We start from the raw sequence: 22876 nt of genomic DNA, 5'->3' as shown, positions 1-22876 counted from the left end.
GAGACATTGATAAGAGCCTAAGCTCTACACCTATCTAGAGTAATAAAGAGCTCCTACCCCCATTGTGTCAGCAGAAGCCTCATGGTGGGTCTGAACTCTGACACCCAACAGTAATGACAAGCCCTTCTTACCCAAGGGTCAACTAGAAGGAGAATGTGAAATGTAGATTTCCATTCCTTCTTGATGGTAACCAGATGGCATTTGCTCCCCCTGTTACAACAGTGCCACAGAAAGCTTGCTCAAATAGAAATTTCAAGAAAGTCTCATAACACTCAAGTACTTGTTTTATTCTAAAATCACTTACATTAAGAACCAGAAAACCTCAACTAGAATAAGAAAAAATAAGAGGCACGAACACTGAGGTGACAGATGTTAAAATTATCTGAAAAGAGTTAAAGTGGTCATTATTCCAAACAGCAATTATAAACTTGATTGAAACTTACAACAAAAGGGAAATCTTAGCAAAGAAACAAAATGTAAAGAAGGACCAAATGGAAATTTTGGAAATGAAAAATACAGTAACTGAAGTACAAATGTCAATGGTTGAGTTCAAAAGTAGAATGGAGGAGAATGAGTCCAAGAACTTGAAGAAATCACCTAATTTGAGCAATAAAGAGAAAATAGACTGAAAGAGAGAGAACAGAGCCTCAATGACCTGTGAAACTATAAGATATTTAATGTTTTTGTCATCTGAGTCCCAAGAGAGGAGAAGAAATAAGGAATCACTGAAAAGTGTTAAAAGGAATAATAACTTAAAATTAGTAACAAAAAAGAAAATGACCCAAATTTGGCAAAATTATAAACCTATACATAAAAGAAGCTGTGCATACTTCAAGCATGATAAGCCCAAAGAAATCCATGCAAAATGACAGCTTCAAGAGAGAACTGACTTATAGGGGAGAAACAATTTGACTTACCTCACTACCACTAAAAAAAAATTATTATGCAGAGTTTGACAACTATATAAATAGCATGAAGAACTATATTCCAAATTCTCAGGTTCAATAATGCCAATATTGAACATGGCTAGTCATGTTGCTTCTTTACCTTTTATTTATGAAGCAAATCTCAAGCTTCATAATCTTTATTCATAGTTCAATATGTATCTCTAAAAAGCCTTTTGTTTCCTTCTTCAGTGCTAGGGATTGAACCCAAGGCCTCATGCATACTAGGCAAGTGCTTTATAACTGAGCTATATCTTCAGCCTCCTAGCCCCTCCTTTCATTTTTAACATAACCGTAATACCATTATCATACTTCTTTTAGTCAGGCTCCAGTCAGGAGAATGAAAACACAGTAACTTTAATTAAACTTAATATTTAAAAAAACACATTAGAACAGAATTGGCTTCTACAGGGTAAAGAAAACTCTTACGAATACAAGAATAAAGCTAGGCATGAGGCAGGAGGATCTTAACGGAAGCCTGGGCTTCCTCATGAGAACCTGCTTCAAAAAAGTTACAAAAATAGCAGAAATAGGGAGTAGCCACTATCTCAATGGCTAACGTAGAGAATTCAAGGAAGGAACAGATCTGGAAAAGCTGCTGTTCAAGGCTGAGATCCAGACATCACTAAAGAGGGCATGACTGTGGGGTGCTGTGTTGCCGAACTTTCACAGAACCCACTCTCTGGGTGCGCAGTCCAGAGGCAGGTACTACACAACAGAACTCACTTGGAAACTGCCTACAGGGGCAGGGCAGTGGGAGACTACCCTTTGGGATGCCAGAAGAATCTTTCTGCTGGCACACTGCAGGAGCCTCTCCAAAATAGCACACTGAACCCTGAATCCCTCAGTGTCCTCTTTGACAAAGCTTAATATTGTCTACCTGGCAAGGGAAAAATGTTCCAGCAGCAAAAGCAAGATAATAAACAGTGATTTGGAATTAAGCGGTTATGGGACCAGCACAGTCCATCCCTTTGGTGACTGAGTTTCCACACAATAACTAAATGACTGTTTCCATCTAACAGCATACGGTCACTTTCAGAGAAGTGAGAAAGTTCTCACCCTCTCCTCAAAATGAAGAGATGAACAGACCCAACAGTCACAAATTATATTACTCTTCAAATTCAACCACACAAAATTATAACGTTTTATATACAACAGCTTGTATATAAAATATCTGGGGAGAAGGAAAGGAAAGAAGAAAAGTGCTCATATACAAATGAGCACTTGCATATAACAAGCAATGAGAAAATATATACAGTGACTGCAGTCCTTCTTTCTGTAATTGTTATCTATGTCTTTTTCATGGCTGTAGTTGATAGCTGTCAATTACTTTACCCTTCTCTTCTTAGCCAGTAACCTCAGCTGGTTGGAGACTCCTTGTCTGGTGCAGTGCTCCAGATTTTCATTTCCAAAGTACCTGAATCCATTAACCTTAACTACAAAACATAAAAATACCAAGAGATGACACAGAGAATCCCTTGTGTTTCAGACATAGTCCTCACTGCCTCACTGTCCAGTTGTGTAGTAGCAATCCAATTTCCTCTTGATGGTCAAGATCAATCATTCCAATCAATAAATGGTTTTTTGGTTTGTTGGCTCATTGGCATAAGGACGCCCAAATGGCATCTTACTTTCCAACTCAACAGACTCATTATTGGGCTTTTGATTGAAGTTTCTCCCCATGGGCACTAGGATCTTCTGGCCAGCAGAGCTCAAGATTACAAGCAGTAGGAAGCAAACATTTTTAAGTGGGTATTTGTATATATTAGTGGGAGAAAATACTTCCACTTTCACCTCTTGATCTCTAGGCCCACATATTCTGACTTTGGAGGAGAGTAGCATCATCTGATGATATTGCAGTATATGCAATGATCCCTCTCCTTTCAGGATGTTGTGTCCCAACTGTAATTGTGTCTTCATTAAGCTGTCCCAATTTGTTATTCCAGACACTTCTGGGTGATAGCATGTGTGGTAAGACCAGATAATTTTATGACCATAAACCCACTGCTGCACTTTGCTGAGAAATTAAGTCTTCCTCCTCCTCCTCCTCCTCCTTATTATTATTATTATTATTATTATTATTATTATCATTATTATTATTATTGCAGCACTGGGGTTTGAACTCAAGGCCTCATACTTGCTAGGCAGGTGCTCTTACCACTTGAGCTATTCCACCAGCCCAAGAAATGAACTTGATCAGAAGCAATGCTATAGGGTATGCAATTCTCTAATTCCACAGAAGGTGGTGCTGGCAGAAGCAGGCAGGGAAGGCAAATCCATATTCAGGTTATGTATATAATCCAAGGAAAAATGACAATAAGGAAAGATCTCTGCCCCTTCTATGATGAGAAAGATCCAATACAATCAGTCTGTCATCAGATGGATGTCTAGTCTTCTAAGGGCTCTTGCCATATTTGGGTACTTACTCTTGGTTGGCAAATTAGCAGTAGCATCATAAGGTCAGCCTTAGTAAGGGGAAGTTCATATTGTTGTTCATCCTGTGCATAGTCTCCATCCTTACCCTCATGGCCACCTTGTTCATGGCCTGTTGTGCAAACACTGACTAGGGAAGGAGACTGACTGACATCCACTTACCATGTAATTTAGGAATCTCCTGTGCATGGATACTCTGGTAGACATTCACATGAGACACATGTATCTTCAATCTGTGTCTATTCTACAGTGTTGCTGGAGAGATTTTAATAAAAGAAAATTGGATAATGTCACTAGGCCGCTTAAAATTTTCCAGTGACTCTACATGACCCACAGACTAAAGTCCTATCTCCATATCTTGATATACATTTGTCCTTACTTTGATTTCTAACCCCATATTCTATTAACTTTTACGCAGTATTAATTTCCCCTGTACTTTCTGTCCTGTTTCTTCTTTATGTTAGGTTTTATTATGTTTTTAATTGCTTCAGTTATGAACCCCAGAATAGTGCACAATGTGTCTGGCATATCTTATGGTGACCAGAGTTTCCTAATTTGTCCAGAACTTTCCTGGTTTTTGGACTGAAAGTTCTGTATTCCAGGAAAGCCTACAGTCTTCCCCAAGTCAGGATGACAAGTTAACCTGGATCATGATGTCAGTAGTCTCTGTAATCTGAAATGATTGACACATTACATTGGCAAAACTGTAACTTAAGATATTCATTGAGCAATTTGATAATGATGATGATGATGATGCAGGGATAAAACCCAGGCCTTGGCCATTGTAGGTAAGTGCTCCATCACTGAGCTACATCTGTAGCCCTATTGAGCACTTATTAACAAAGATTCTCTGTTCTCCTGGAGTTTACACTTCACATTGGTGGAAGGAGGGGTAGGCAGGGAGTAGATAATAAATGAGTAACACATGAAAGTTTCAAATAGTTTTAAATTCTATGAATAATATAAAACAATAATAGGAATAGAGAGTGCCTGGTCATTGTTCAGGAATATGATAAGGATGTGACTACTGGACTGAAGTCTGGATAATGAAGAGAAGGAGGCCAGCAAAGGCTTATACAATGAGGAAGCAGCCCATGTACCAGAGAGTGACATGTGTGTCCTAAACAAAGAGAAAGGGGTAAGAAATAAAGTAGGAAAGCAGGCAGGAAATGGATCATGTTAAGTAGGTCTTGTGAGCTACAGAAAGGAGTTTGGGTTTTATTGTAAGTACAGTTACAGGATATTTTAAAAATGTGACATATTTTGGTATTATGTCTTAAAAAGATCACCCTTGTCCTATTAGGTAAAGAGTCTGTAGGGGGACAAGAACAGAAACCTATTGACATGACTATTGTAATAGTTCAGGAAATCATGGTAGATTGGACTAGGAGAGTGGCAGCTGATGAGGGGAGAGGAAATCTGATTCAGGACATATAGTCTTCTCTCCATATCTGTGAGGGATTCATTCCAGGATCCCTAAGAATACCAAAGTCCGGAGATACTCAAGTCCATTACATACAATGGCAAAGTACTTGCATAGAAGCTATGCATATCATCCCATATACTTTTTTTTTTTGAAATAAGGTCTTGCTATGTGGCCCAGACTAGCCTCCAACTTGTGATCTTTCTGCCTCTTCCTCCCAAGTGCTAGAATTACAAATGAGTGCTATCATACCCATATGCTTTAAATTATATCTAGATAACCTATAATATTTAATATAAATGCTATGTAAATAGTGTGGCACTGTATTGCTTAGGAAATAAGAAAAAAGTCAGTACATGTTCAGTACAGGTACATTTACAAAAGTATTTTCAATCTATGGTTGAGTGAATCTGTGGATGCAGAACCCACAGTTACTGAGGGTCAGTGGTGTTCTGGAGACAGAACAGACAACAACTTGCTGATGGATTGCATGTGGGGTATGAAAAGAAAGAATTAAGAATGACTCCTAAACTGGCATGGTTGTGCACATCTATAATCCCAGTACTCAGGAGGGCAGGAAGATCATGAATTTGAGGCCAGCTTGTGCTACATCCTGGGTTCCAGGCCAGCTTGAGCTGAAAAGTTAAGGAAAAGCTATAGGGAAAGAAGCATGATTTTTTTAGGACATTTTACCTTTGAGATGCCTATGGTAATTAGACATATGCAGTAGGCATTAGAGTGGAGCTTAAGGGAGAAGTCAGGCTAGAACTAGAAATTTAGGCATCTGCAAGCTAGAGGTAGAATTTAAACAGGTGAAACTGGATCAGGTGGAAAAGCTGGTTAGAGAATGGCCTAAGGCCATGTTCCATAAAGAGTGCAGAGTAGAGAAGGTGCTGGGAACCAGCATGTACACACACAGCCCCTGAAAAGTGGCAAGAAAGAAGGAAGGAACCCCCAGATCAAGTGACATCTTAGAAGTCTACTGAAAACTAATTATTTCAAGAAGAGAGTGGTTAAGTGGATCAAATGTCTAAGACAAGGACAGAGAACAGATAATTTTCCTTGGATTGTCTGTTACTCATTTTTTTGTAACATTTTATTAGCATATATTAGTAGCACAGGGTTAAACAGCAAGGAATAAATTGGAAAACTCTAAATATTTATAAAATTTTAGTGAAAAATGTACAAAGTAGTAAGTAGTAATATACATAAGATGTAACAAATCAGTAACAGATAACTACCCTGTTAGAAAAACAAGCAAAGGATATGAATAGGAAATTTACAAAAGAAATACAAATGCACATTGATATTGTAAAAAAAGAAAAAACAAAAAACCTTGCTAATAAGAGAAACGAATTTTATCTAAAAACATTCTTCATTATTGAAAATTAAGAGGAATTTTAAAAGAAATGTATTAGAAAAATAGAACTATATGTCCCCAAATACTGTACTTAATGATGGATAGTGAAAAATTATAATGAATTTAAATTTTTTCTCCTTTTACACTTTTTCCAGATTTTTCTACAGCAACTATGTGCCATTGTGTAATAACATTTTAACCCGACTTATGTACAAACCAATTGCCTGGAATTACCGTTAGGTATTGTTAGGTCCCTGACATTCTTGGGGCGGGCGGAAGGACCGAGGCTACACCTTAAAACCAGACCCCCTGATTTATGACTTTTTGTTTCTCCTTGCCTGATTGTTTCTCGGCTTGCAAAACAACTCAGGAACTTCCAGTTACTCAACTAGCCAGGCATGTCGACCTGTTCCATCTGGTGATCGCAGGTAATCGGAGACCAGAGACTCTCTCCTTCCCCCATGGCTCGGCCCCTCCTATAAAGCCCACTACCCAATTCACCCAAGTCGCTGCTCCCTATTCTTGGGAGGACAGCTCTGCGGTCTGGATTTCTCATAAATCTTTCCTTTCCACACTTGACTCGTGGTCTTAACTCGGCAGTACCTTACAGGTATGAACTCAGAATTACACTTGCAAAATAAAATAGTGCTGATGCCATATTTCAATTTCTAAAGCAGATTGTAAATTTCTCACATATAGACTACAATGATATAATGAGGGCTCCATTGCTGTTTTCTAGGTAAAACACCTCTTCTCTTTCTTGTGGTCTTTTAATCGTTTTACAACCACAAAAGGCAGGAGAATTAAAAAAGATATATTTTTGGCTGTTGGATGGCAGCTGTGCTGAAAGTTGTGTTTGGTTATCTGATTGCCTCCTCCTGCAGCCCTACAGAGCCCACTGCTGCACTCTTCTCTTATTTTAACAATAAGTATGACGCTAGTGTTGCCTCTTATCACCTATAAAATACGACTTGTAGTCGGTAACCATTATTGTCCACTTACAGGGTCAGTCTTCATTCTACTATTCTTTAACCCCACCCTCTTGTATATTTCAGGATCAAAATTGGACTCCTATTTTTCCTCCAAGGACAGGATTCCAGAGAAACATTAGGAAAACAGAATCACTTAGGCTAAAAATCCATGTTTTCCCATAAGAACCCCGGTGGAGTGTAATTCTCAGGTCCTCATTTCTTCCGGCTAAACGCAAGTTCTGCGCCAAGGTGCTCCTCGGGTTCCTTCCAAGCCTCCCCGCCCCTTTCCCCCAGGCCTATCCAGCCCCTCTCGGGCCCCGCCCCGCCCCGCCCCGCCCCGCCCCGCCGGTGACGTCACCGCGCGCGCCGCGCCGCGCCCCCTGTCAGAGGCAGCCATTGTTCAGCCGGTCGCGCCCGCCTCACTGGGGCTGGGTTCTCCATCCCCTCCCCGAGTCCTGTTTCCTACTTTAGGCTGGGAGAGGGGGCCGGTCCCGGGTTCTGGACCCCTGGGTCCCCGGGTGCAGGTCACCATGAGTAAACGGAAGGCGCCGCAGGAGACTCTCAACGGGGGAATCACCGACATGCTCATGGGTTAGTCCCGGCCCGGCCCACCGGCTTTTGCCCTTGCCTGTCTTCCTCCTCTCCTGCCCCGGTGGAGCTGTGGGTGGGGTCAGCCCCTTGCGGCAGGTGGTCTTGAGTGGGGATTTTTCCTTCGGCGCCCGCCCGTGCCGTGCAGTTGTCAGTTTTGCCGGGGACTCCTGGGTCATTTCTTGAGCAGCCTTTGAGGCCATTCCCCTCCAGGGAGCTCAGCTCTCCTGTGTGTACTCGCGGTTGTTGTTCATCCGAGCCTCTTGTTGCCTTTCAGAACTCGCAAACTTTGAGAAGAACGTGAGCCAGGCTATCCACAAGTACAATGCATACAGGTGGGACAGTGCAGCGTTCTTTGTAGTTGCTTTCTGGGATGCCCCTGTTTTGTGTGGCACTTAACAGGGCTCGGGGTCCAGTGGCTTTTGGACCATCTGCAGGAGGGGGAAAAACGCAAATGTCTGGTTGTACCTTACCAAATATTTCTGGAAGAATTTTGGCAGAGCTCTGTAGGATCAATTCAGGTGAGTTCTCAATTCTGACTGAAAATACATGTAGCCTGATACATATTTTCCCATCATCAGATGTGAATGACTGGAAATGCAATGTGATTTTAAGTATGATGAAAGATCATGATGAGATCTGTACTGTGAAATATGTGGTTAAGTAATTACATTTTCCCATCTGCTTGATCTATGTCTGATCCTTTAATCTTTATGAAATCCCATCTTTATCCATCAATAGGTACTTCACCAGGGGTATTCTCTTATCACATCCACCTAGTTCTGCTCCTTAGCTTATAAACATGTCCAAATCCCTCAGCTCTTAAAAGCAAAACCAAAGCAACCTTAACTTCACATTAGTCAGCACCTATCTCTTTCCTTATGTTACAGTTTTTTTTTTTTTCTTTGAGTAGTCTGTATTCCATGCCTGGACTTCCTCATCTATAGTTGCTCACGTCATTGTATCCATAGTTCCTCTGAAATGCTCTCACCTACATCTCCCCTTGTTGAACTCACAGTGGCATTTGCCGTTAGCTCATTCCATGAAAGTCTTTCTCTTGACTTCCCCAAACAGCTGCCTTTGCTCTTTCATTTATTTTTGTCAGCTTTTTTTTTTCTTTTGCAGTACTGGACTTTGAACTCAGGGCATACACCTTGAGTCACTCCACCAGCCCTTTTTTGTGAAAGGTTTTTTTCAAGATAAGGTCTTAGAAACTATTTGCCCTGGCTGGCTTCACACTGTGATGTTTCTGATCTCTGCCTTCTGAGTAGCTAGGATTACAGGCATGAGCCACCAGTGCCCAGCTTATCTGTCAGCTTTTAGTCTCCAGAAGTCTGCTCAAAGCCCTTTTTCCTCACTTTCATACTTTTCCTTTCTTGGCTTTGAATACCACTTATGTCAATGACTCCAAAGTCAGCTTTTTTCCAGATTTTTTCCCTTCCTACTCAACGTATTAAAAAACTGAATTTGCTTCCTCCTTTCATTACCTTTTATGACTTTTTTGTAAAGTAATTGTACTATCACCCATACGTTGTTGATCTAGAAGTTGCAGAGATAGTCAATCTTATGTTCTATTCGGGTCACTACCCAAATAGAAATGATGTGCTGAGTTTTGAAGGATCTCATCAAGGGTTAAGTGTGAGGAAGAACAATCTAGACAAAGGAAACAAAATATGCCAAGGCATTGAGATATGAAAGGGTATAACATTTTCTAGACGTTAGTAATTTAGTTTGCTTAAGGTATATGGTGAAAGTGGGAAGTAAGTCTAAAAAAAAGGAAGTGATACCCTACTAATCCTACCTGCTGCTTCCCACCCTGGTGTATATATTTGTAGCCAAAGAAGATTTTTGAAAATAGCTATCTGATCTTCTCATTCTCCCATTTCAAATAATTAAATATTTTCTCTCTGTCTCATGATCTAATTCTTCCCTTTCCAGCTTTGTCCCACAGTGCCCATTATCTAGATCTACTTGCTTTTCCTGAAAGGCAAGCTTTCGTTCCTAGCCTACAAATATGTCCTTTCCAGACTTCTCAGTCATATGCCCATAGAGACATTAAAATCCAAACCTAAAGGTTTATGTGCTCTAGAATAGAATGAAAATCCAAGGTTCCAAAGATTGCCCAGTATTTATGATTCACCCATTGTTTATTTATTTTCTTAATTTTTGACCTGTATTGTATATAGTAAGACGTTGCATCATGACACTTCCATACATGCTTTAATAATATTCTCCCCCTCTATTATTGTTTCTTATCCCCTCCCCCCACTTTTTTGTGGTACTGGCATTTGAACTCTGGGCCCCATGCTAGCCAGGCACTCTACCACTTGAGCCACTCCATCAGTGCTTTTATTCCTCTTTATCAGTATAAATTCTAAACTTCATTTAGCATTGAAATTATAGACAGGCTGCCATCAGTGAACTCCCAGATGGATATGTGTGAGGTGGGCAAGGTTCAGGTCACTGCTTTATGCTGAACTGAAGTGGGAGCAATTTTAAAAAGAATTGATACCATGTCATGATGAAACCCATTAAAAATGTTCCAAAAAAGGAACTGATTAAAGGACATGAGCAAATGCAGATTGAAGTCCTGAATTTAAACAAATATCTATCCACAAGTGAATAAGTAAATTTAGCATCAAATAATATTATGGCAGCACATTGTATGTAAGAATCATGAACAATTTCTGAAAACTGGCTATTAAAAAAAGACCCATGCTATTTTCCACTTACTCCCAGAAAAGGAAACTGCTGGTATCCTCTAGTGTTACATATACAATTAAAATCACATTCTTAAATAAGTGGTGCTTCAAGATACTTTAAAAAATTAGAGATATTGGGGCTGGTCAGAGAGGCTGAGGTAGTAGTGTCATTCTAGCAAGTGTATAGGCCATGAGTTCAACCCCTAGTACTGCCCCTCCAACCAAAAGTCCAAAAAGTTAGAGATATTGTAGGTGGCCTGTAAGCTATTTAAGTTATAAGTTTTGCATGGAAGTAGAAAATTAGCTACCTTGGTGAAAGTAAGGTAGATATTCTCTTCTGTGTAATTCAGTTTAAGAAAAATTAAGACCTTGCTGAATTTTTAATTTTTTTTTCTTATAGAAAAGCAGCATCTGTTATAGCAAAGTACCCACACAAAATCAAGAGTGGAGCAGAAGCTAAGAAATTGGTAAGTTTAGTGAGCGCATTGATTGTAGAGTTTACCAATGCATTAATTTGGTGAGTTCTTACAAAACTAAACTCACCCCTATGAAGCTATCTTGTCCCACACAGGGAGATTTCACTGCTCCCAATTACTTGGAATAATAGTAATGCCTTTCAAGCATTCTTTTTCAGGCCCAAATGTTTTTATTTGGAAGAAGAGTGGATTTAAAAACTTAAATATATGTAATTACATTTTCTTTCCAAACATATATGCATGTACTGTCACACTGATGTTCACTTTGAGTTTCGGTCCTTAAGGAGACCATGGTGACAGAGAGTGATACTACTATATTTAGTCCCTAGCTGTACTTCTTTGATTCCCAGGAATAAGAACTTGGGAGAGTTAGTGTTCTCCAAAGAGATAAGCACGTGACTCAGCTCCTTTTATATTATGGTAATTAGCTCTGCTCCATGAAGCCCTGCCTTCTGGTAGTGTCAGTTTCTAAAGGGTTGCATCTCTTAGTAATTTGAAATAATTTCACTAAGAATATCCTGAGGAGTTTTACCTATTTCTCTTTCATCTAAGTCTCACTAAATGATTCAAGTTCCTCAGATTTAAGGACCAGATCTTATTTATATTTTGTTAAAGATGCCAAACTGACATGACCTTAGATTGGTCAGGTCCTGACAGTTGTTCCTATTTGTGTTCCACAAAAGTCCTCTGGTATTTAAGTATTAATATTTGATCATTCTTAACTTTCTCTTGAGAGCCTTGAGAGTATGAACCATAGCTGCCCTTATATTTTCACCCTTCAGTGTCATAACATCACTATTACTCATTACAGTCATGCTCTGGTGTAAAGATTTTAAATTCTTTGTGTCACAAACAGTTCTCAGCATCAATTTGCCCTCCTAAATACGTTAGTCAACTAAGTGATGAGCATATTAGACTTTAATTCTCATTCTGTGTTTCTTTCTTGGCATTAATCTCAAAAGCCACTCCTGTTCCATTTTTTCCCCTTTTATCACCTTTTAAAAAATGTTTATTGCAAATAGCATGCTTATTTATTAGTCAAACATTTCTGACAAGCTTTGATATACTTCATCTGAATCTGAGCTCATTGTGTATCCCTAAAAGCAATACAAAATGCCTTTTATGATAGACTGAACTTAACATAAAAATACACTATTCCTTTTCACTATTATTTTAAGAATTACAGACCTACTCTGTAGCCGATATGAGTGCTCCTTAATAATTTTAGGAACCTAAAATTTCCAGAGTGAGTTATTTGCATTTTTCCCCTATCAATGCTAAGTATAGAAAATTGCTGGGGTCTAACTTGCTTGAGGTCAGTATGTTACTGAGTAAAATTATTGTAGCACTATCTGCAATTTATTTAGTTACTTAGTCTGAGGAGTTCCCTTTTCTAATCTTCCTATATCTTTCCTTCATTTCTACTTAGTAATAACTCTTTTCAGAACTTGAATGCACGCTCACTAATTTGGGAGCATTTATTAAGTATTAAATAAATCCAGAATACAGAAGGGTGAGTGTAGGGCTAAGAGACAGTAGGAAATAACCAGCACACATGTTATTATGTGTGTTGAAGGGTTAATAAAAAGATCAATAAGCGCTAAAGGCTCAGCCTTACATCGAAACAAGATACTATGTAGTACCTGCCAGATTATCAAATATAATGTAAAATGGGGCAAAGATGTGAAAAAAAAGGACCCTTATTTATTGCTGAAGGAAGTGTTTGTTGTTACAGCCTTTCCAAAGGATAATCTGGCAGAATGCATCCTTTGGCCCAGCACCTCTACTTTGAGGAGTTTGTTGTAAGGAAACCAATAGAATTATGTGTGTACGAGGATTTATTAGTACTTGAGCACCTATATGCCAGACACTTAGGAAATGCCTCAAAAAGACAAGATCTCTGCCATTTAGAACTTCCATTTTTGTCATCCAATATGCATTTGGCTATTGAGTTCTTGAAATGTAGCTATTTGAAGCTATTTGTAATTGAAGAATTAAAATATTTAAATACACTTACATTGTTACATGTGGCTAGTGTACCAGATTAGACTGTTTTGGTTTAGAGCGTGTTTCTCAATGCGTGGTTCCTAGACCAGCAGCAGCACCAGCACCTGGGAACTTAGAGATGCAAATTGACCTCTCTTACTCAACATAGCAAATCAGAAACTGTAAGCTAGGACTTGGCATTCTGTGTGTTAACAAGGGCCCCGAGTGATGCTGATGTGTGCAAAAGCTTGAGAACCTCTTTTGGAACAAAGTGAGTTCATGACAACTTTGTTATAAAATCAAATAACTACAAATCATCTCAGTGTTCACATATAGGATATTAAGTAAATTCATACAATAAAACACTATGCAGCTGCGAAAATACTGTAGCTATATTTATTTATTGATGCAGAAATCTGTTCATATATATTAGGAAAATAAATATGCATATGTATGTGTTTAGTTATAAGCAGAAAAGAAGTTAAAGTGGGCAAATATTAAGGAATAAGGTTATAGGTGATTTTGTGCTTAATTTTCAGGACAATGAGATAAGTCATTTTAATGTTCTTTTTTTTTTGGTGGTGGTACTGGGGACCTCATGCTTGCTAGGCAGGCACTCTACCACTTGAGCTGCTGTGCCAGCCCCTTAATATTCTTAGTGTAATTATATTTTCTAATTTTTTTACAATAAAAATTCTTTTTTGAAGTGCTGAGGATCAAACCTAGGGCCTCATACTTGCTGGTAACTGTTTTACCACTTATGTACATCTACAGCCCAAAAATTGATTTTAAGTAAACATGAGTCATTTAGAACTATTTTATCAGTCATTTATTTTGTCAGTTATTTAAACATTTTGCCTCTGGGAGAATTACTTGGGTTCATTTTTCTGTGTGGTCATGTGGTGATGATTTGTATTTAATTTCTCACTTTTTACTTTGTCTTTCAGTGATTTGGCAAGCATTGTATTTATATAACTAATATATTTTTAATTTTCTGTGTAGCCAGGAGTAGGAACAAAAATTGCTGAAAAGATTGATGAGTTTTTAGCAACTGGAAAATTGCGTAAACTGGAAAAGGTAAAATTACTTGACTATAGTATCTTCCTTTATGGCAATTACCATGTAGCAGGGAGGATGTCACTTATTCTAGTGAATCTCAGAAGGAAAAGAAATGAATGGAGTATACAGCTCTGTTTTGTTTTTTTTTTTAATGTGACTGTTTCTTCTATAAAATTTTCATTTATTAGCAAGGGATGGAGGAAGGACACCTGTCCTTCTGCTGTACTTAAGCTTACAAATTGAAGACCAGCCTGAGCAATAACGTGAGACCTCATCTCAAAATTGTTTTTCCATTTATTTCCAACTCCATCTGTGAGAGAGTTGGATCTTCATTTTCAGTACCTATTCAGAAAAGAGATTATAAAGATTTAAGGATAGACATTAGAATGTCTATGCTTAAACTATCCCAATCATTTTATAGTTTTATTTCATCTTAATGATAGTTATTATATTATTTCTGGTCTTTTGTGAATAGGCCTTTTAGAAATACTGGAAAATTGAAGAGACATCTTCAGCTATTCTTTTGCTTACTTCCTCTTTACCCAGGTTATACATGAATATTTGTATGGGTTATCCAGGCAAATGCAAATGATTCTTTACTTATATTTCCAGTAGGATCACTTGCTGGACTTAAGTCCATAAAGCATTCCTAAATCACCTTTTTTTTCCTTAAAGATTCGGCAGGATGATACGAGTTCCTCCATCAATTTCCTGACTCGAGTTAGTGGCATTGGGTAAGAACTATTTCTTAAGCAGACAACAGTCACAGATTAACTTTGTTTTTCATGTTGGCAAAACTAAATGTGCTATTTTCCTTTAAAACCTGTCCTCTCTACCTCTGTGCCTTTGCCCGTGTGATTCATCCTTTCATAGCTTATGGGTCTAAGATTGATTCTTCAGATGCTGCCTGTACTATAAAAGCTCATCTAAGGCAAATGTTACCTCCCTTATGAGCCAGTTTGATTCCCTGGCCAGAAGTAATCACTGTCTTCCTCTAAACTCCACCAACACTTGCTGTGTACATTTTATTGCCTGCTCTAGACTGTGCCCCTTTGTTTCTCTAAGCATGTGTTTATCTTCAGTGTTTTTTCTATACCACCTTATGAATTAGGAACAAGCACTCAGCTGTTTTCTAATGAAGGAATCTTTGTCTTAAAATCTGAACTATTAGCAAAAAGAGGGCTTCTTTGACACTAGACAAAGATTAACATTAGAATATTAAGGTTGTGATGCTTTACACCTCTATGGAACAAGACATTCATTTAGATACCTGACAATGTAGGGCTGTGGGCATGGCTCAAGGACATAGTGCCTGCCTAGAACTAAGATAATTGTTCCTTTAAATGGCCATATTTTCAATGAAAGTTATCTTAAATTATATTAAACTCTTAAACTTAGTATACTGAAAATGAGCATGCGTCCTTGAGGGATCAAAGGCTACTTTAAAAGGTCCATTAGAAGGTATTGTAGAGAGCATTTGTTATGTGCTTTTCCAGGGAAGAAAACTGAAACTTGAATACAGAAAGTGAGTAATCATGGCAGAGCCAGAATTAGAACTCATGTCTCCTGGCTCCCAGTTCATTTCTGTTCCTTCCTTGCCACCTTGCCTTCCAATATTAATACAGTTTCCATGCCACACTGTAACATCATAATGTTTGCACAGTGTTCCAAAACGCTTAACGTGTGAATGTGTGCATTTCTTTCTGTTCTCTGCTCTCACTTTAGTATGTTGTGCATTGTTAGTGTAAGAGAGTTAAGAGTTACTGGTCCCATTGCTATTACCTGCTAGATTTGTTACTTTAAGCAAGTCACTTTACCTTTTTAGATTTCAATATCCGTCCCTGTAAAATGAGAGGGAGGTTAGAATAATCGCTTAGGTTCCTTCTGCCTCTTTTATTCCAAAAGAATGTCCTTTCTGATGTTTTAATATATTTATGTAAACACAGCAATTATAGTGATCATTTATAAACCTAAATCAGATTTTGTTACTGGTTTGTTTAGTATGCTCTAAGAGTATTGTGCACAGAGTAGAACCTAAACTTACCATCATGGCTTAAAAAGCCCAGTAGAACATGGCTGCCCTGCAATGCTCAGTGATCTCTCACACCGTCATTCTAGTCATGCTAACTTTCTTCCGGAACAAGGGAAGCTCATGGCAGCCTGAAGACCTTTGTTTAATTGTTACCTTTGCCTAAAGTGCTTCTCCTGTTGGTCACCCAGATAATTGGCTCTTTGTTACTCAAATCTCAGCTTTAGTGTTATCTCTGGGGCCTTTGCTCACTACCCAGTCTACAGTAGGATCCAGCCACTGTATGTCCCTCTATATTCATCTACATGATAGTTTTCTTACTTGTATATGTATCTATTTATTGTTTCTCCCTACTGGAATGTAAGTGGATGGAACTTTTATTCTGTTTATGTTGCATTTTCAGCAGAGTAAATGGCATCTACCAGCACCTCAATACATTTTAGTTAAATGAAGTTTATAAGTGCCTGTATGTTTTCACATGGGAATTAATTATAATAGCTAGCTGCTGAGTTATCTTCTTTATGTCCAAGTTCAGTCTACTTAATGACTGAAGCTTCAAAAAGTCTTACTTGGATAAAATTGAACCATGTAGCATTTAGCAGGTCCTGCTTAGCTTAGTAGCAACTCTTTATGTGTTGACAATAGTTGGGCATGGTTGGTGACTGTTAAAAGGATTCTAAGTTTCACCTGATATTGGGATAAGTGTTTCTTTCTTTGTAGTCCATCTGCTGCAAGGAAGTTTGTGGATGAAGGAATTAAAACATTAGATGGTAAGTATGACCACAGGTCACTTAGTCCAGGTTATATCTGTTCATGAAAGACAAACTAGCAAACTCAAACTTGGAAAACCCATTCTCAATCAGTAGATACAAATAAGATTTTCCTTTTAATTCTGTAGTAGAGAGTAGATACAGCGTATAGTTTACATTCCCATCTTTAGCATTTTTATGTTTGTGACTAAGAAGAAAATAAAAAAGAGCAAGAAGTAACTTCTGATTTAAAGATAATGAAATAGTTATTATTTATAGATTTTTAGAAGGTCTAAGTTGCTTTTGTTTTTTTTTAATAAAATTGTAGGCAGCAAAGTCTTATACATCACACTAACAGTAAATTATGTATTTGGAGAAAGATTTTATTAGAGATTTGCTTTGCTTATTGAGTTTTTGTTTTCAAGGAACTAGTGAAAAAATAGAGCCTAGGTCAAGTAATTTTGCTACGTAGGCACTCTACCAGTTGAGCCATATACCTAGTCCTAATTCAAATAATTTTAAAAACATTTTTCTTAAACCTTATTTAGCAATCCTCTAAATGTATTTGTCTCTTCATACTTTTCAAGGGTGTATGCTACATGTATGGAATTTATTACAATAGATCCATGACATGTTGTGTGCCATCCAGTGGCATGGGGTTTAATATTTGTGGGTTCAACTATTTACAAGCAACTCACAAAGTTAACTGGGCAGGTTTTAGAGACTGGCCTGTATTTGAATTCCACCCGTACCATGTGATTAGCATGGGTGAGCTTTGTGCTTCAGTTTCTTAGCTACAAAATGAGTATTTCTTCCTTAAACAGTTTAATGCAATAATGTATGTAAAGCACTTGACAGAGTACTTTATTCATATTAAGTATTTAAAAATGGCAACTGACTTTTATGAGGCACCATACATTAATAATATTCCTAAAGTAAGAATTTGTAAGTCGTATAACTACAAAATGAACTCTACCTGTACATCTCAGAGGGGTTTTGTGCTTTTCACTTCTGGCATGTACAGTTTATCTGTGTAAGATGATTGGCAAAAGAGGTCAAGAATTTGTCGGTTGGGGCTGGGCACAGTGTTCATTCCTATAATCCTGGCAACTCAGGAGACAGATATTGGAAGGATTGCTATTCGAGGCCAGCCCTGACAAAAAAGTTAGTGAGATTCCATCTCAACGAATAAGCCGAGTGTGGTGGTATATATCCATAGACCAAGCTATGCAGGAAGTTGGAGATAGGAGGATCACAGTCTGAGGCCTGCCACAGGCATTTGTGGGTTTGTCAAGGGTATTCAGTTGCATCTCTTGGTCGTATCAAGGATCTGTTTTTTATATTTCACAATTCAGATATGTGATATAGCTTGATGTCTACATAACTCAATATTCTCATTTCATTTTCAGATGTATACTGTAGTGCTTTCTGTGGGAGATGTTGAATGCTCCATAATGTCATAAAGATGCTTATTTTTCTCTCATTTTACATCTCCAGATGGAATTTTACTATTTTTGAGTATACTGGTATTATTATAGAAATTGCTTTTGAAGCATACTTATCTTGCTGTTTCTTTAATATGGTTCACTCCTCTATTCACCCCTACAAAAAGAATACCCAAAGGAACTAAGTCACTTTTAGTTTTAGTACGTGATGTAAGGACAACTTTTGCACATTACAAGATGAATAGAATACCTTTTCGTTCAGTAGCATTTTTTGCACAATGCTGGCACAATGAGCACATGGTACTAATTGAATGAAGGAGTAGATGAACAGCTATATGGTATGACTGAGCCCAGTTATGAGAAGCTCTTTAGAAGCTGTGGTTATGACTGCTGCTGTCAGCATGTATTTATCAGGCAACATTGACTCTTTTAAGGTTGTTTTTGGCAACAGCCAGTAAAATTTTGCATAATTCTTGCAATGTTTTATGTATTGTTTCATGTAACTCTAATTGAAATTTTGTTTCATTAAATAAAAATGATCATGAAATCAGCTGTAGTTTTGCAGCATTGATTTGAAGAATTGTTTCATGTAGTTCTTTATCTAAAGATTTTTTTCTCATTTTATTTTCAAAATCAAATTCACTGTTTTTTCCTCTCAAGTACTTCTTTGTAAAAAGGGTCATTGAGTTTAGTATTTTTTTCCAAAAAGTATTTAAGTTAATAATGCTACAACTTTATCTTCTATTCAGATCTCAGGAAAAATGAAGATAAATTGAACCATCATCAACGAATTGGGCTGAAGTAAGATAGAAAATTTTCTTTAGATACTTGAGATATAAAACTCTTATAGACATTTTTTCATATGCCATAATAATTCTTTGAGTGTTGTGAAACCCCAACCATTTTTCAGTTCAGAAATGCTGATTTATTGTGGACTCCTGTAGAGTTTATGCCTGTGCTCACACATTGCTTTCTGGTTTGTTTACGTGTTTTGAGAATTTCCCTCATTCTCTTGACTTTATCAGGGAACTTCCTCGTAAAATATGGAAAACTGAGTACATCAGGCAGCCAGTGGGTATTTATTTCATGCTTACAATTTGCAAAGCACTGGACCAGGTATGGGGGAAGGTTCAGTGAACTTTTTTGTTTGCTTGCTTTATGTTTTTGAGACAGGGTCTTGCTATGTAGCCCAGGCCAGTCTTGAACTCATGATCCTCCTGCCTCAGCCTCCCAATTACTGGGATTATAGATATGCACCATATCTGGCTCAGTGGAGCGCTTAAGGAATTTATAGTCTACCTGAGAAGAACATGAAACATGTAAATAAGAGTTTATATGAACATGAAAAACTACATATTTGAAAAAAAGAAAGAAAAATCCCAAACACCTAAATAAAGGTATAGGAATAAGTACTGGACACATTTCTGTTATCAGCATCAATTATTATTTTGTGTGCCAGATATTACTTACAACGATAGCACATAAGCACTGTTTGTTATTTCCTCTGGTATTATATAGTCTTGTTGGTGACTTAGTCCTAATAACCTTTTGAGTTTTCCTGTTGAAAATATACTTAAGCTTTTATTTCCATTCTAGAGTTTTAAGCTAATAAGAAAGCAGGGTGGTGTGGTTCTCACTTTCCTTGCATTTATATAGTAAATGGGGTTCTTCTGAAAAACCTGGGTGTTAAAAGAATTCATTTTGAACAGATGTATTATCATTGTTAGACATATGTTTGGACACTATTTCATACAGAGATTATATCTTTATAATTGTCTTCTTGACATATTCCCACACCATACAGTTCACACATGTAAATTATATGATTCCATGACTTTTAGTATATTCACAGAGTTGTGCAGCCATTATTATAGTCAGCTTTCAGATACTTTTATTATCCCCAGAAGAACCCCAGACCTACTGACAGTCATTCTCCATTTATCCCCAAAATACTGTCTCCTATTGCCGACTCAGCCATAACAGCCACTAATCTACTTTCTGCCTCTACAGATTTGCCTGTTCTGGATATTTTGTGTAAATGAAATTGTATAATATGTGTTTGTTCATGACTAGCTTCTTTCACTTAGCATATTGTTGTCTAGGTTCATCCATGTTGTAGGATAATATTTTTAAATATTATAAATTTTCAGAATTTTAAATTTTTTTAATTTAAAAATTTTAACTGATACATAAAACAAAAACTGTACATATTTGTTGGGTATCATATAATGTTTTGAATAATATGTATATTGCATAATGTTTAAATCAGGGTAAACACACTTATGTCCTTAAACATTTTTAATTATTTTATGGTAAAAACATTCAAAATCTTTTCTTCTAGCTTTTTGAACTATACAGTACATTATCCATTGTCACCCTACTGAGCAATAGCATACCAGAAACTTTTACTCCTATTTTTGCAGTTTGTAGGAACATAAACTGTAATGCCTTTAATTTACCAGTAGAGAGCAGTCTACGTTGAAAGCATGCACCAACTTTACTCTTGCTATCTAAATATAAAGTTTATGTAGAGGTGAGTTTAGATGTAGTTTCTAGACTATTACAAAGGATGAACTTGAGTAATAATTAAGGAATCAATCAATCAATTAGGAATAGAACCCTTCCCACCATCCATTCGAGTTTTGCTGTTGTCTTTTCAATAAATTCTGGTCTTTTTTTCTTTGGCGATGCTTTCGTTCAAACCCTGGGCCTAGGGTGTAGTAGGCAAGGACTCTGTCACTGAGCCACATCTTCAGCCCTAAATTGTAGTCTGCATTGGTAAGAATGATCAGCTGCTGTAAAACACTTGATATGGTAGGCAATTTAATTTTTAAAGAGATTTAAATTTTACAAAATCTTTTTGTACTTATTCTGTCTTTATAGATATTTTGAGGACTTTGAAAAAAGAATCCCTCGTGACGAGATGTTACAGATGCAAGTAAGAGTGTGTCAAATTGTATTATTTTGTTAGATTTGAGAGTGTCACTTGGTGGAATGCCATTTTTGGAATAATGACTTAATTTTTCTTCTATTAGGATATTGTACTAAATGAAGTTAAAAAAGTGGATTTCGAATATATTGCTACGGTCTGTGGCAGTTTCAGGAGAGGTAACAAACTTCCTTATCTTGGGTTACCCGTGCCTTGATGTTAAAGTTGCTCAATGTATATGAAAAACTTGGATCAAAAGATGTAATTTGTGTTATTTCATAGTCTTACCAAGATCTGTAATAGTAACTAAGTTTATTTGTCCATAGATGGGAAAATATCTATATAAAACTAGTAAAAATTCATCCTCATTTTATTATAGGATTATATTTTAATGACTAGTTTAACCAAGTTTATAAAATGATTTTAGCTATATTAAAATCCAATAATAGTTGTTGGCTAGGTGCTAGTGAAGCTGTGAGTAGTTTTGTTTATTTACTTTAAAAATTTTTCTACATTTTGTATAATGGATCTAAGAATAATGTCTCAGAGGAACCAGTTCAAAACCAATTCTCACAATCACCAGGTTTTTTATATCTCCACTTCCTGTGTGACTGCAAGCAAAGTGAGGGCCCCATGATCCTGGTTTCTTATTAGCTTCAAACTTTGGAAGGCTAATGTAAATTAACATGTTAACGTTTAAGCTTGGAATAAATAAACTTTATTTAAAACATCTTAGAACAGATGCCTGGACCAGTCTCTGGCCACTGATAGAGTTTGTCTGGGAAGTAGGTGATGAGCAATAAGTAAGGCTCCAGGTAGCTGCTGTAAGAGTCCAGAGTGGGGAGAGAAAAGGATTAATCTGTAACTGGCTGATAAATAGTAAGAACATAGGATTATGTCAAGAGACCTGGGTTCTAAGGCTAAATCTACTTACTACTATTATGATTTTAGGTAAGTCTGTCTTGCCTGATCCTAGTTTCCATATTTGCATTAGGGGAGGATGGGAATTAACTAGTTATTCAAGTGTATCTCTATCTGCACCAGAAACACCTGGAAAGTATAAAAGTTATGCACATTATTATCTCCTGCCACATACTTACTAAACAAGAATCTTCATAGTTGGGAACTTGGATTCTATGTTTTCAAAATGTAGATTTTGATGTATAACAAACCAAATGAATATGTTAAATATGAAAACATTCCTGGATTTTTATATTTCTATTTTATTTTTACTTTTATTGTTGAAAATGTTAAATGCCTACATGATTTAATATGAGAATGGTGCATACTATGAAGGTTCACTTCTACCTTGTCTGTTCATTCTGTCTAATCCCACCATTTTCCCTTTAATAGCCACTTCCTTGTGAGTTCTTTCAATGTTTCTGCATGAACATGACAAATAAATATGAGTATATATTCTTGATTTTCTCCTCCCCTTCCTTTTTTTACACCAGGTAACCTAATATAGGTACACTATCTGCTTTTTCCACTTAAAAATGCATCCTGAAGATCTTTGCATGTCAGTATATAGAGAACATCTTTTTTCTTTTTCATGACTGTGTAATATTTGATCATGTGACTGTACCATACTTTATTTACTCAGTCTCCTACTAATGGACCCTTGAGTGTTTTTTGTTTTTTGCTAATACAGTTTTTTTTTTTAAAGAATAAAGCATTTTTGATGGCAGGTGGGTGGTGAAAGACATTCAGCTTATAGGAGAAAGAAATGAGAAAAGAAGAAAATAGAATTCTTTGTTAAAATAGCTTGCATAGATGTTCTGG

At 37.1% G+C, this 22876-nt stretch overlaps 2 protein-coding genes across 9 annotated transcripts in view; both read left to right on the top strand.

The window, feature by feature from the left end:
* The window catches only part of Ikbkb (inhibitor of nuclear factor kappa B kinase subunit beta), a 66996-nt gene extending 59542 nt beyond the window's left edge, over nucleotides 1–7454 (top strand). Inside the window, exons 22-24 of one of the 7 annotated variants that reach the window (XR_012441431.1) lie at nucleotides 6316–6400; nucleotides 6531–6588; nucleotides 7216–7297. Coding sequence is in view for 3 of the 7 variants with exons in the window: in XM_074054582.1 (XP_073910683.1) it covers nucleotides 7216–7314 (99 nt within the window). In the remaining 4 variants the exon portion in view is untranslated. The other 6 variants (XR_012441429.1, XM_074054584.1, XR_002213313.2 and 3 more) reach the window with 6 other exon arrangements.
* Nucleotides 7455–7515: 61 nt separating this feature from the next.
* Polb (DNA polymerase beta) overlaps nucleotides 7516–22876 on the top strand; it is a 28543-nt gene continuing 13182 nt past the window's right edge. For both annotated transcript variants that reach the window (XR_012441432.1, XM_020179444.2), the window contains exons 1-9: nucleotides 7516–7722; nucleotides 7997–8054; nucleotides 10822–10888; nucleotides 13886–13960; nucleotides 14618–14676; nucleotides 16692–16741; nucleotides 18915–18966; nucleotides 21049–21103; nucleotides 21201–21273. Coding sequence is in view for 1 of the 2 variants with exons in the window: in XM_020179444.2 (XP_020035033.1) it covers nucleotides 7662–7722; nucleotides 7997–8054; nucleotides 10822–10888; nucleotides 13886–13960; nucleotides 14618–14676; nucleotides 16692–16741; nucleotides 18915–18966; nucleotides 21049–21103; nucleotides 21201–21273 (550 nt within the window). In the remaining variant the exon portion in view is untranslated. The remainder of the gene's footprint in view (nucleotides 7723–7996; nucleotides 8055–10821; nucleotides 10889–13885; nucleotides 13961–14617; nucleotides 14677–16691; nucleotides 16742–18914; nucleotides 18967–21048; nucleotides 21104–21200; nucleotides 21274–22876) is intronic.

This window comes from Castor canadensis, chromosome 14 (genome assembly GCF_047511655.1).
Source record: "Castor canadensis chromosome 14, mCasCan1.hap1v2, whole genome shotgun sequence".
NCBI classification, from domain to species: domain Eukaryota; kingdom Metazoa; phylum Chordata; class Mammalia; order Rodentia; family Castoridae; genus Castor; species Castor canadensis.
The sequence above is the reverse complement of the archived record's forward strand: the minus strand, read 5'-3'. Positions and strand labels throughout refer to the sequence as shown.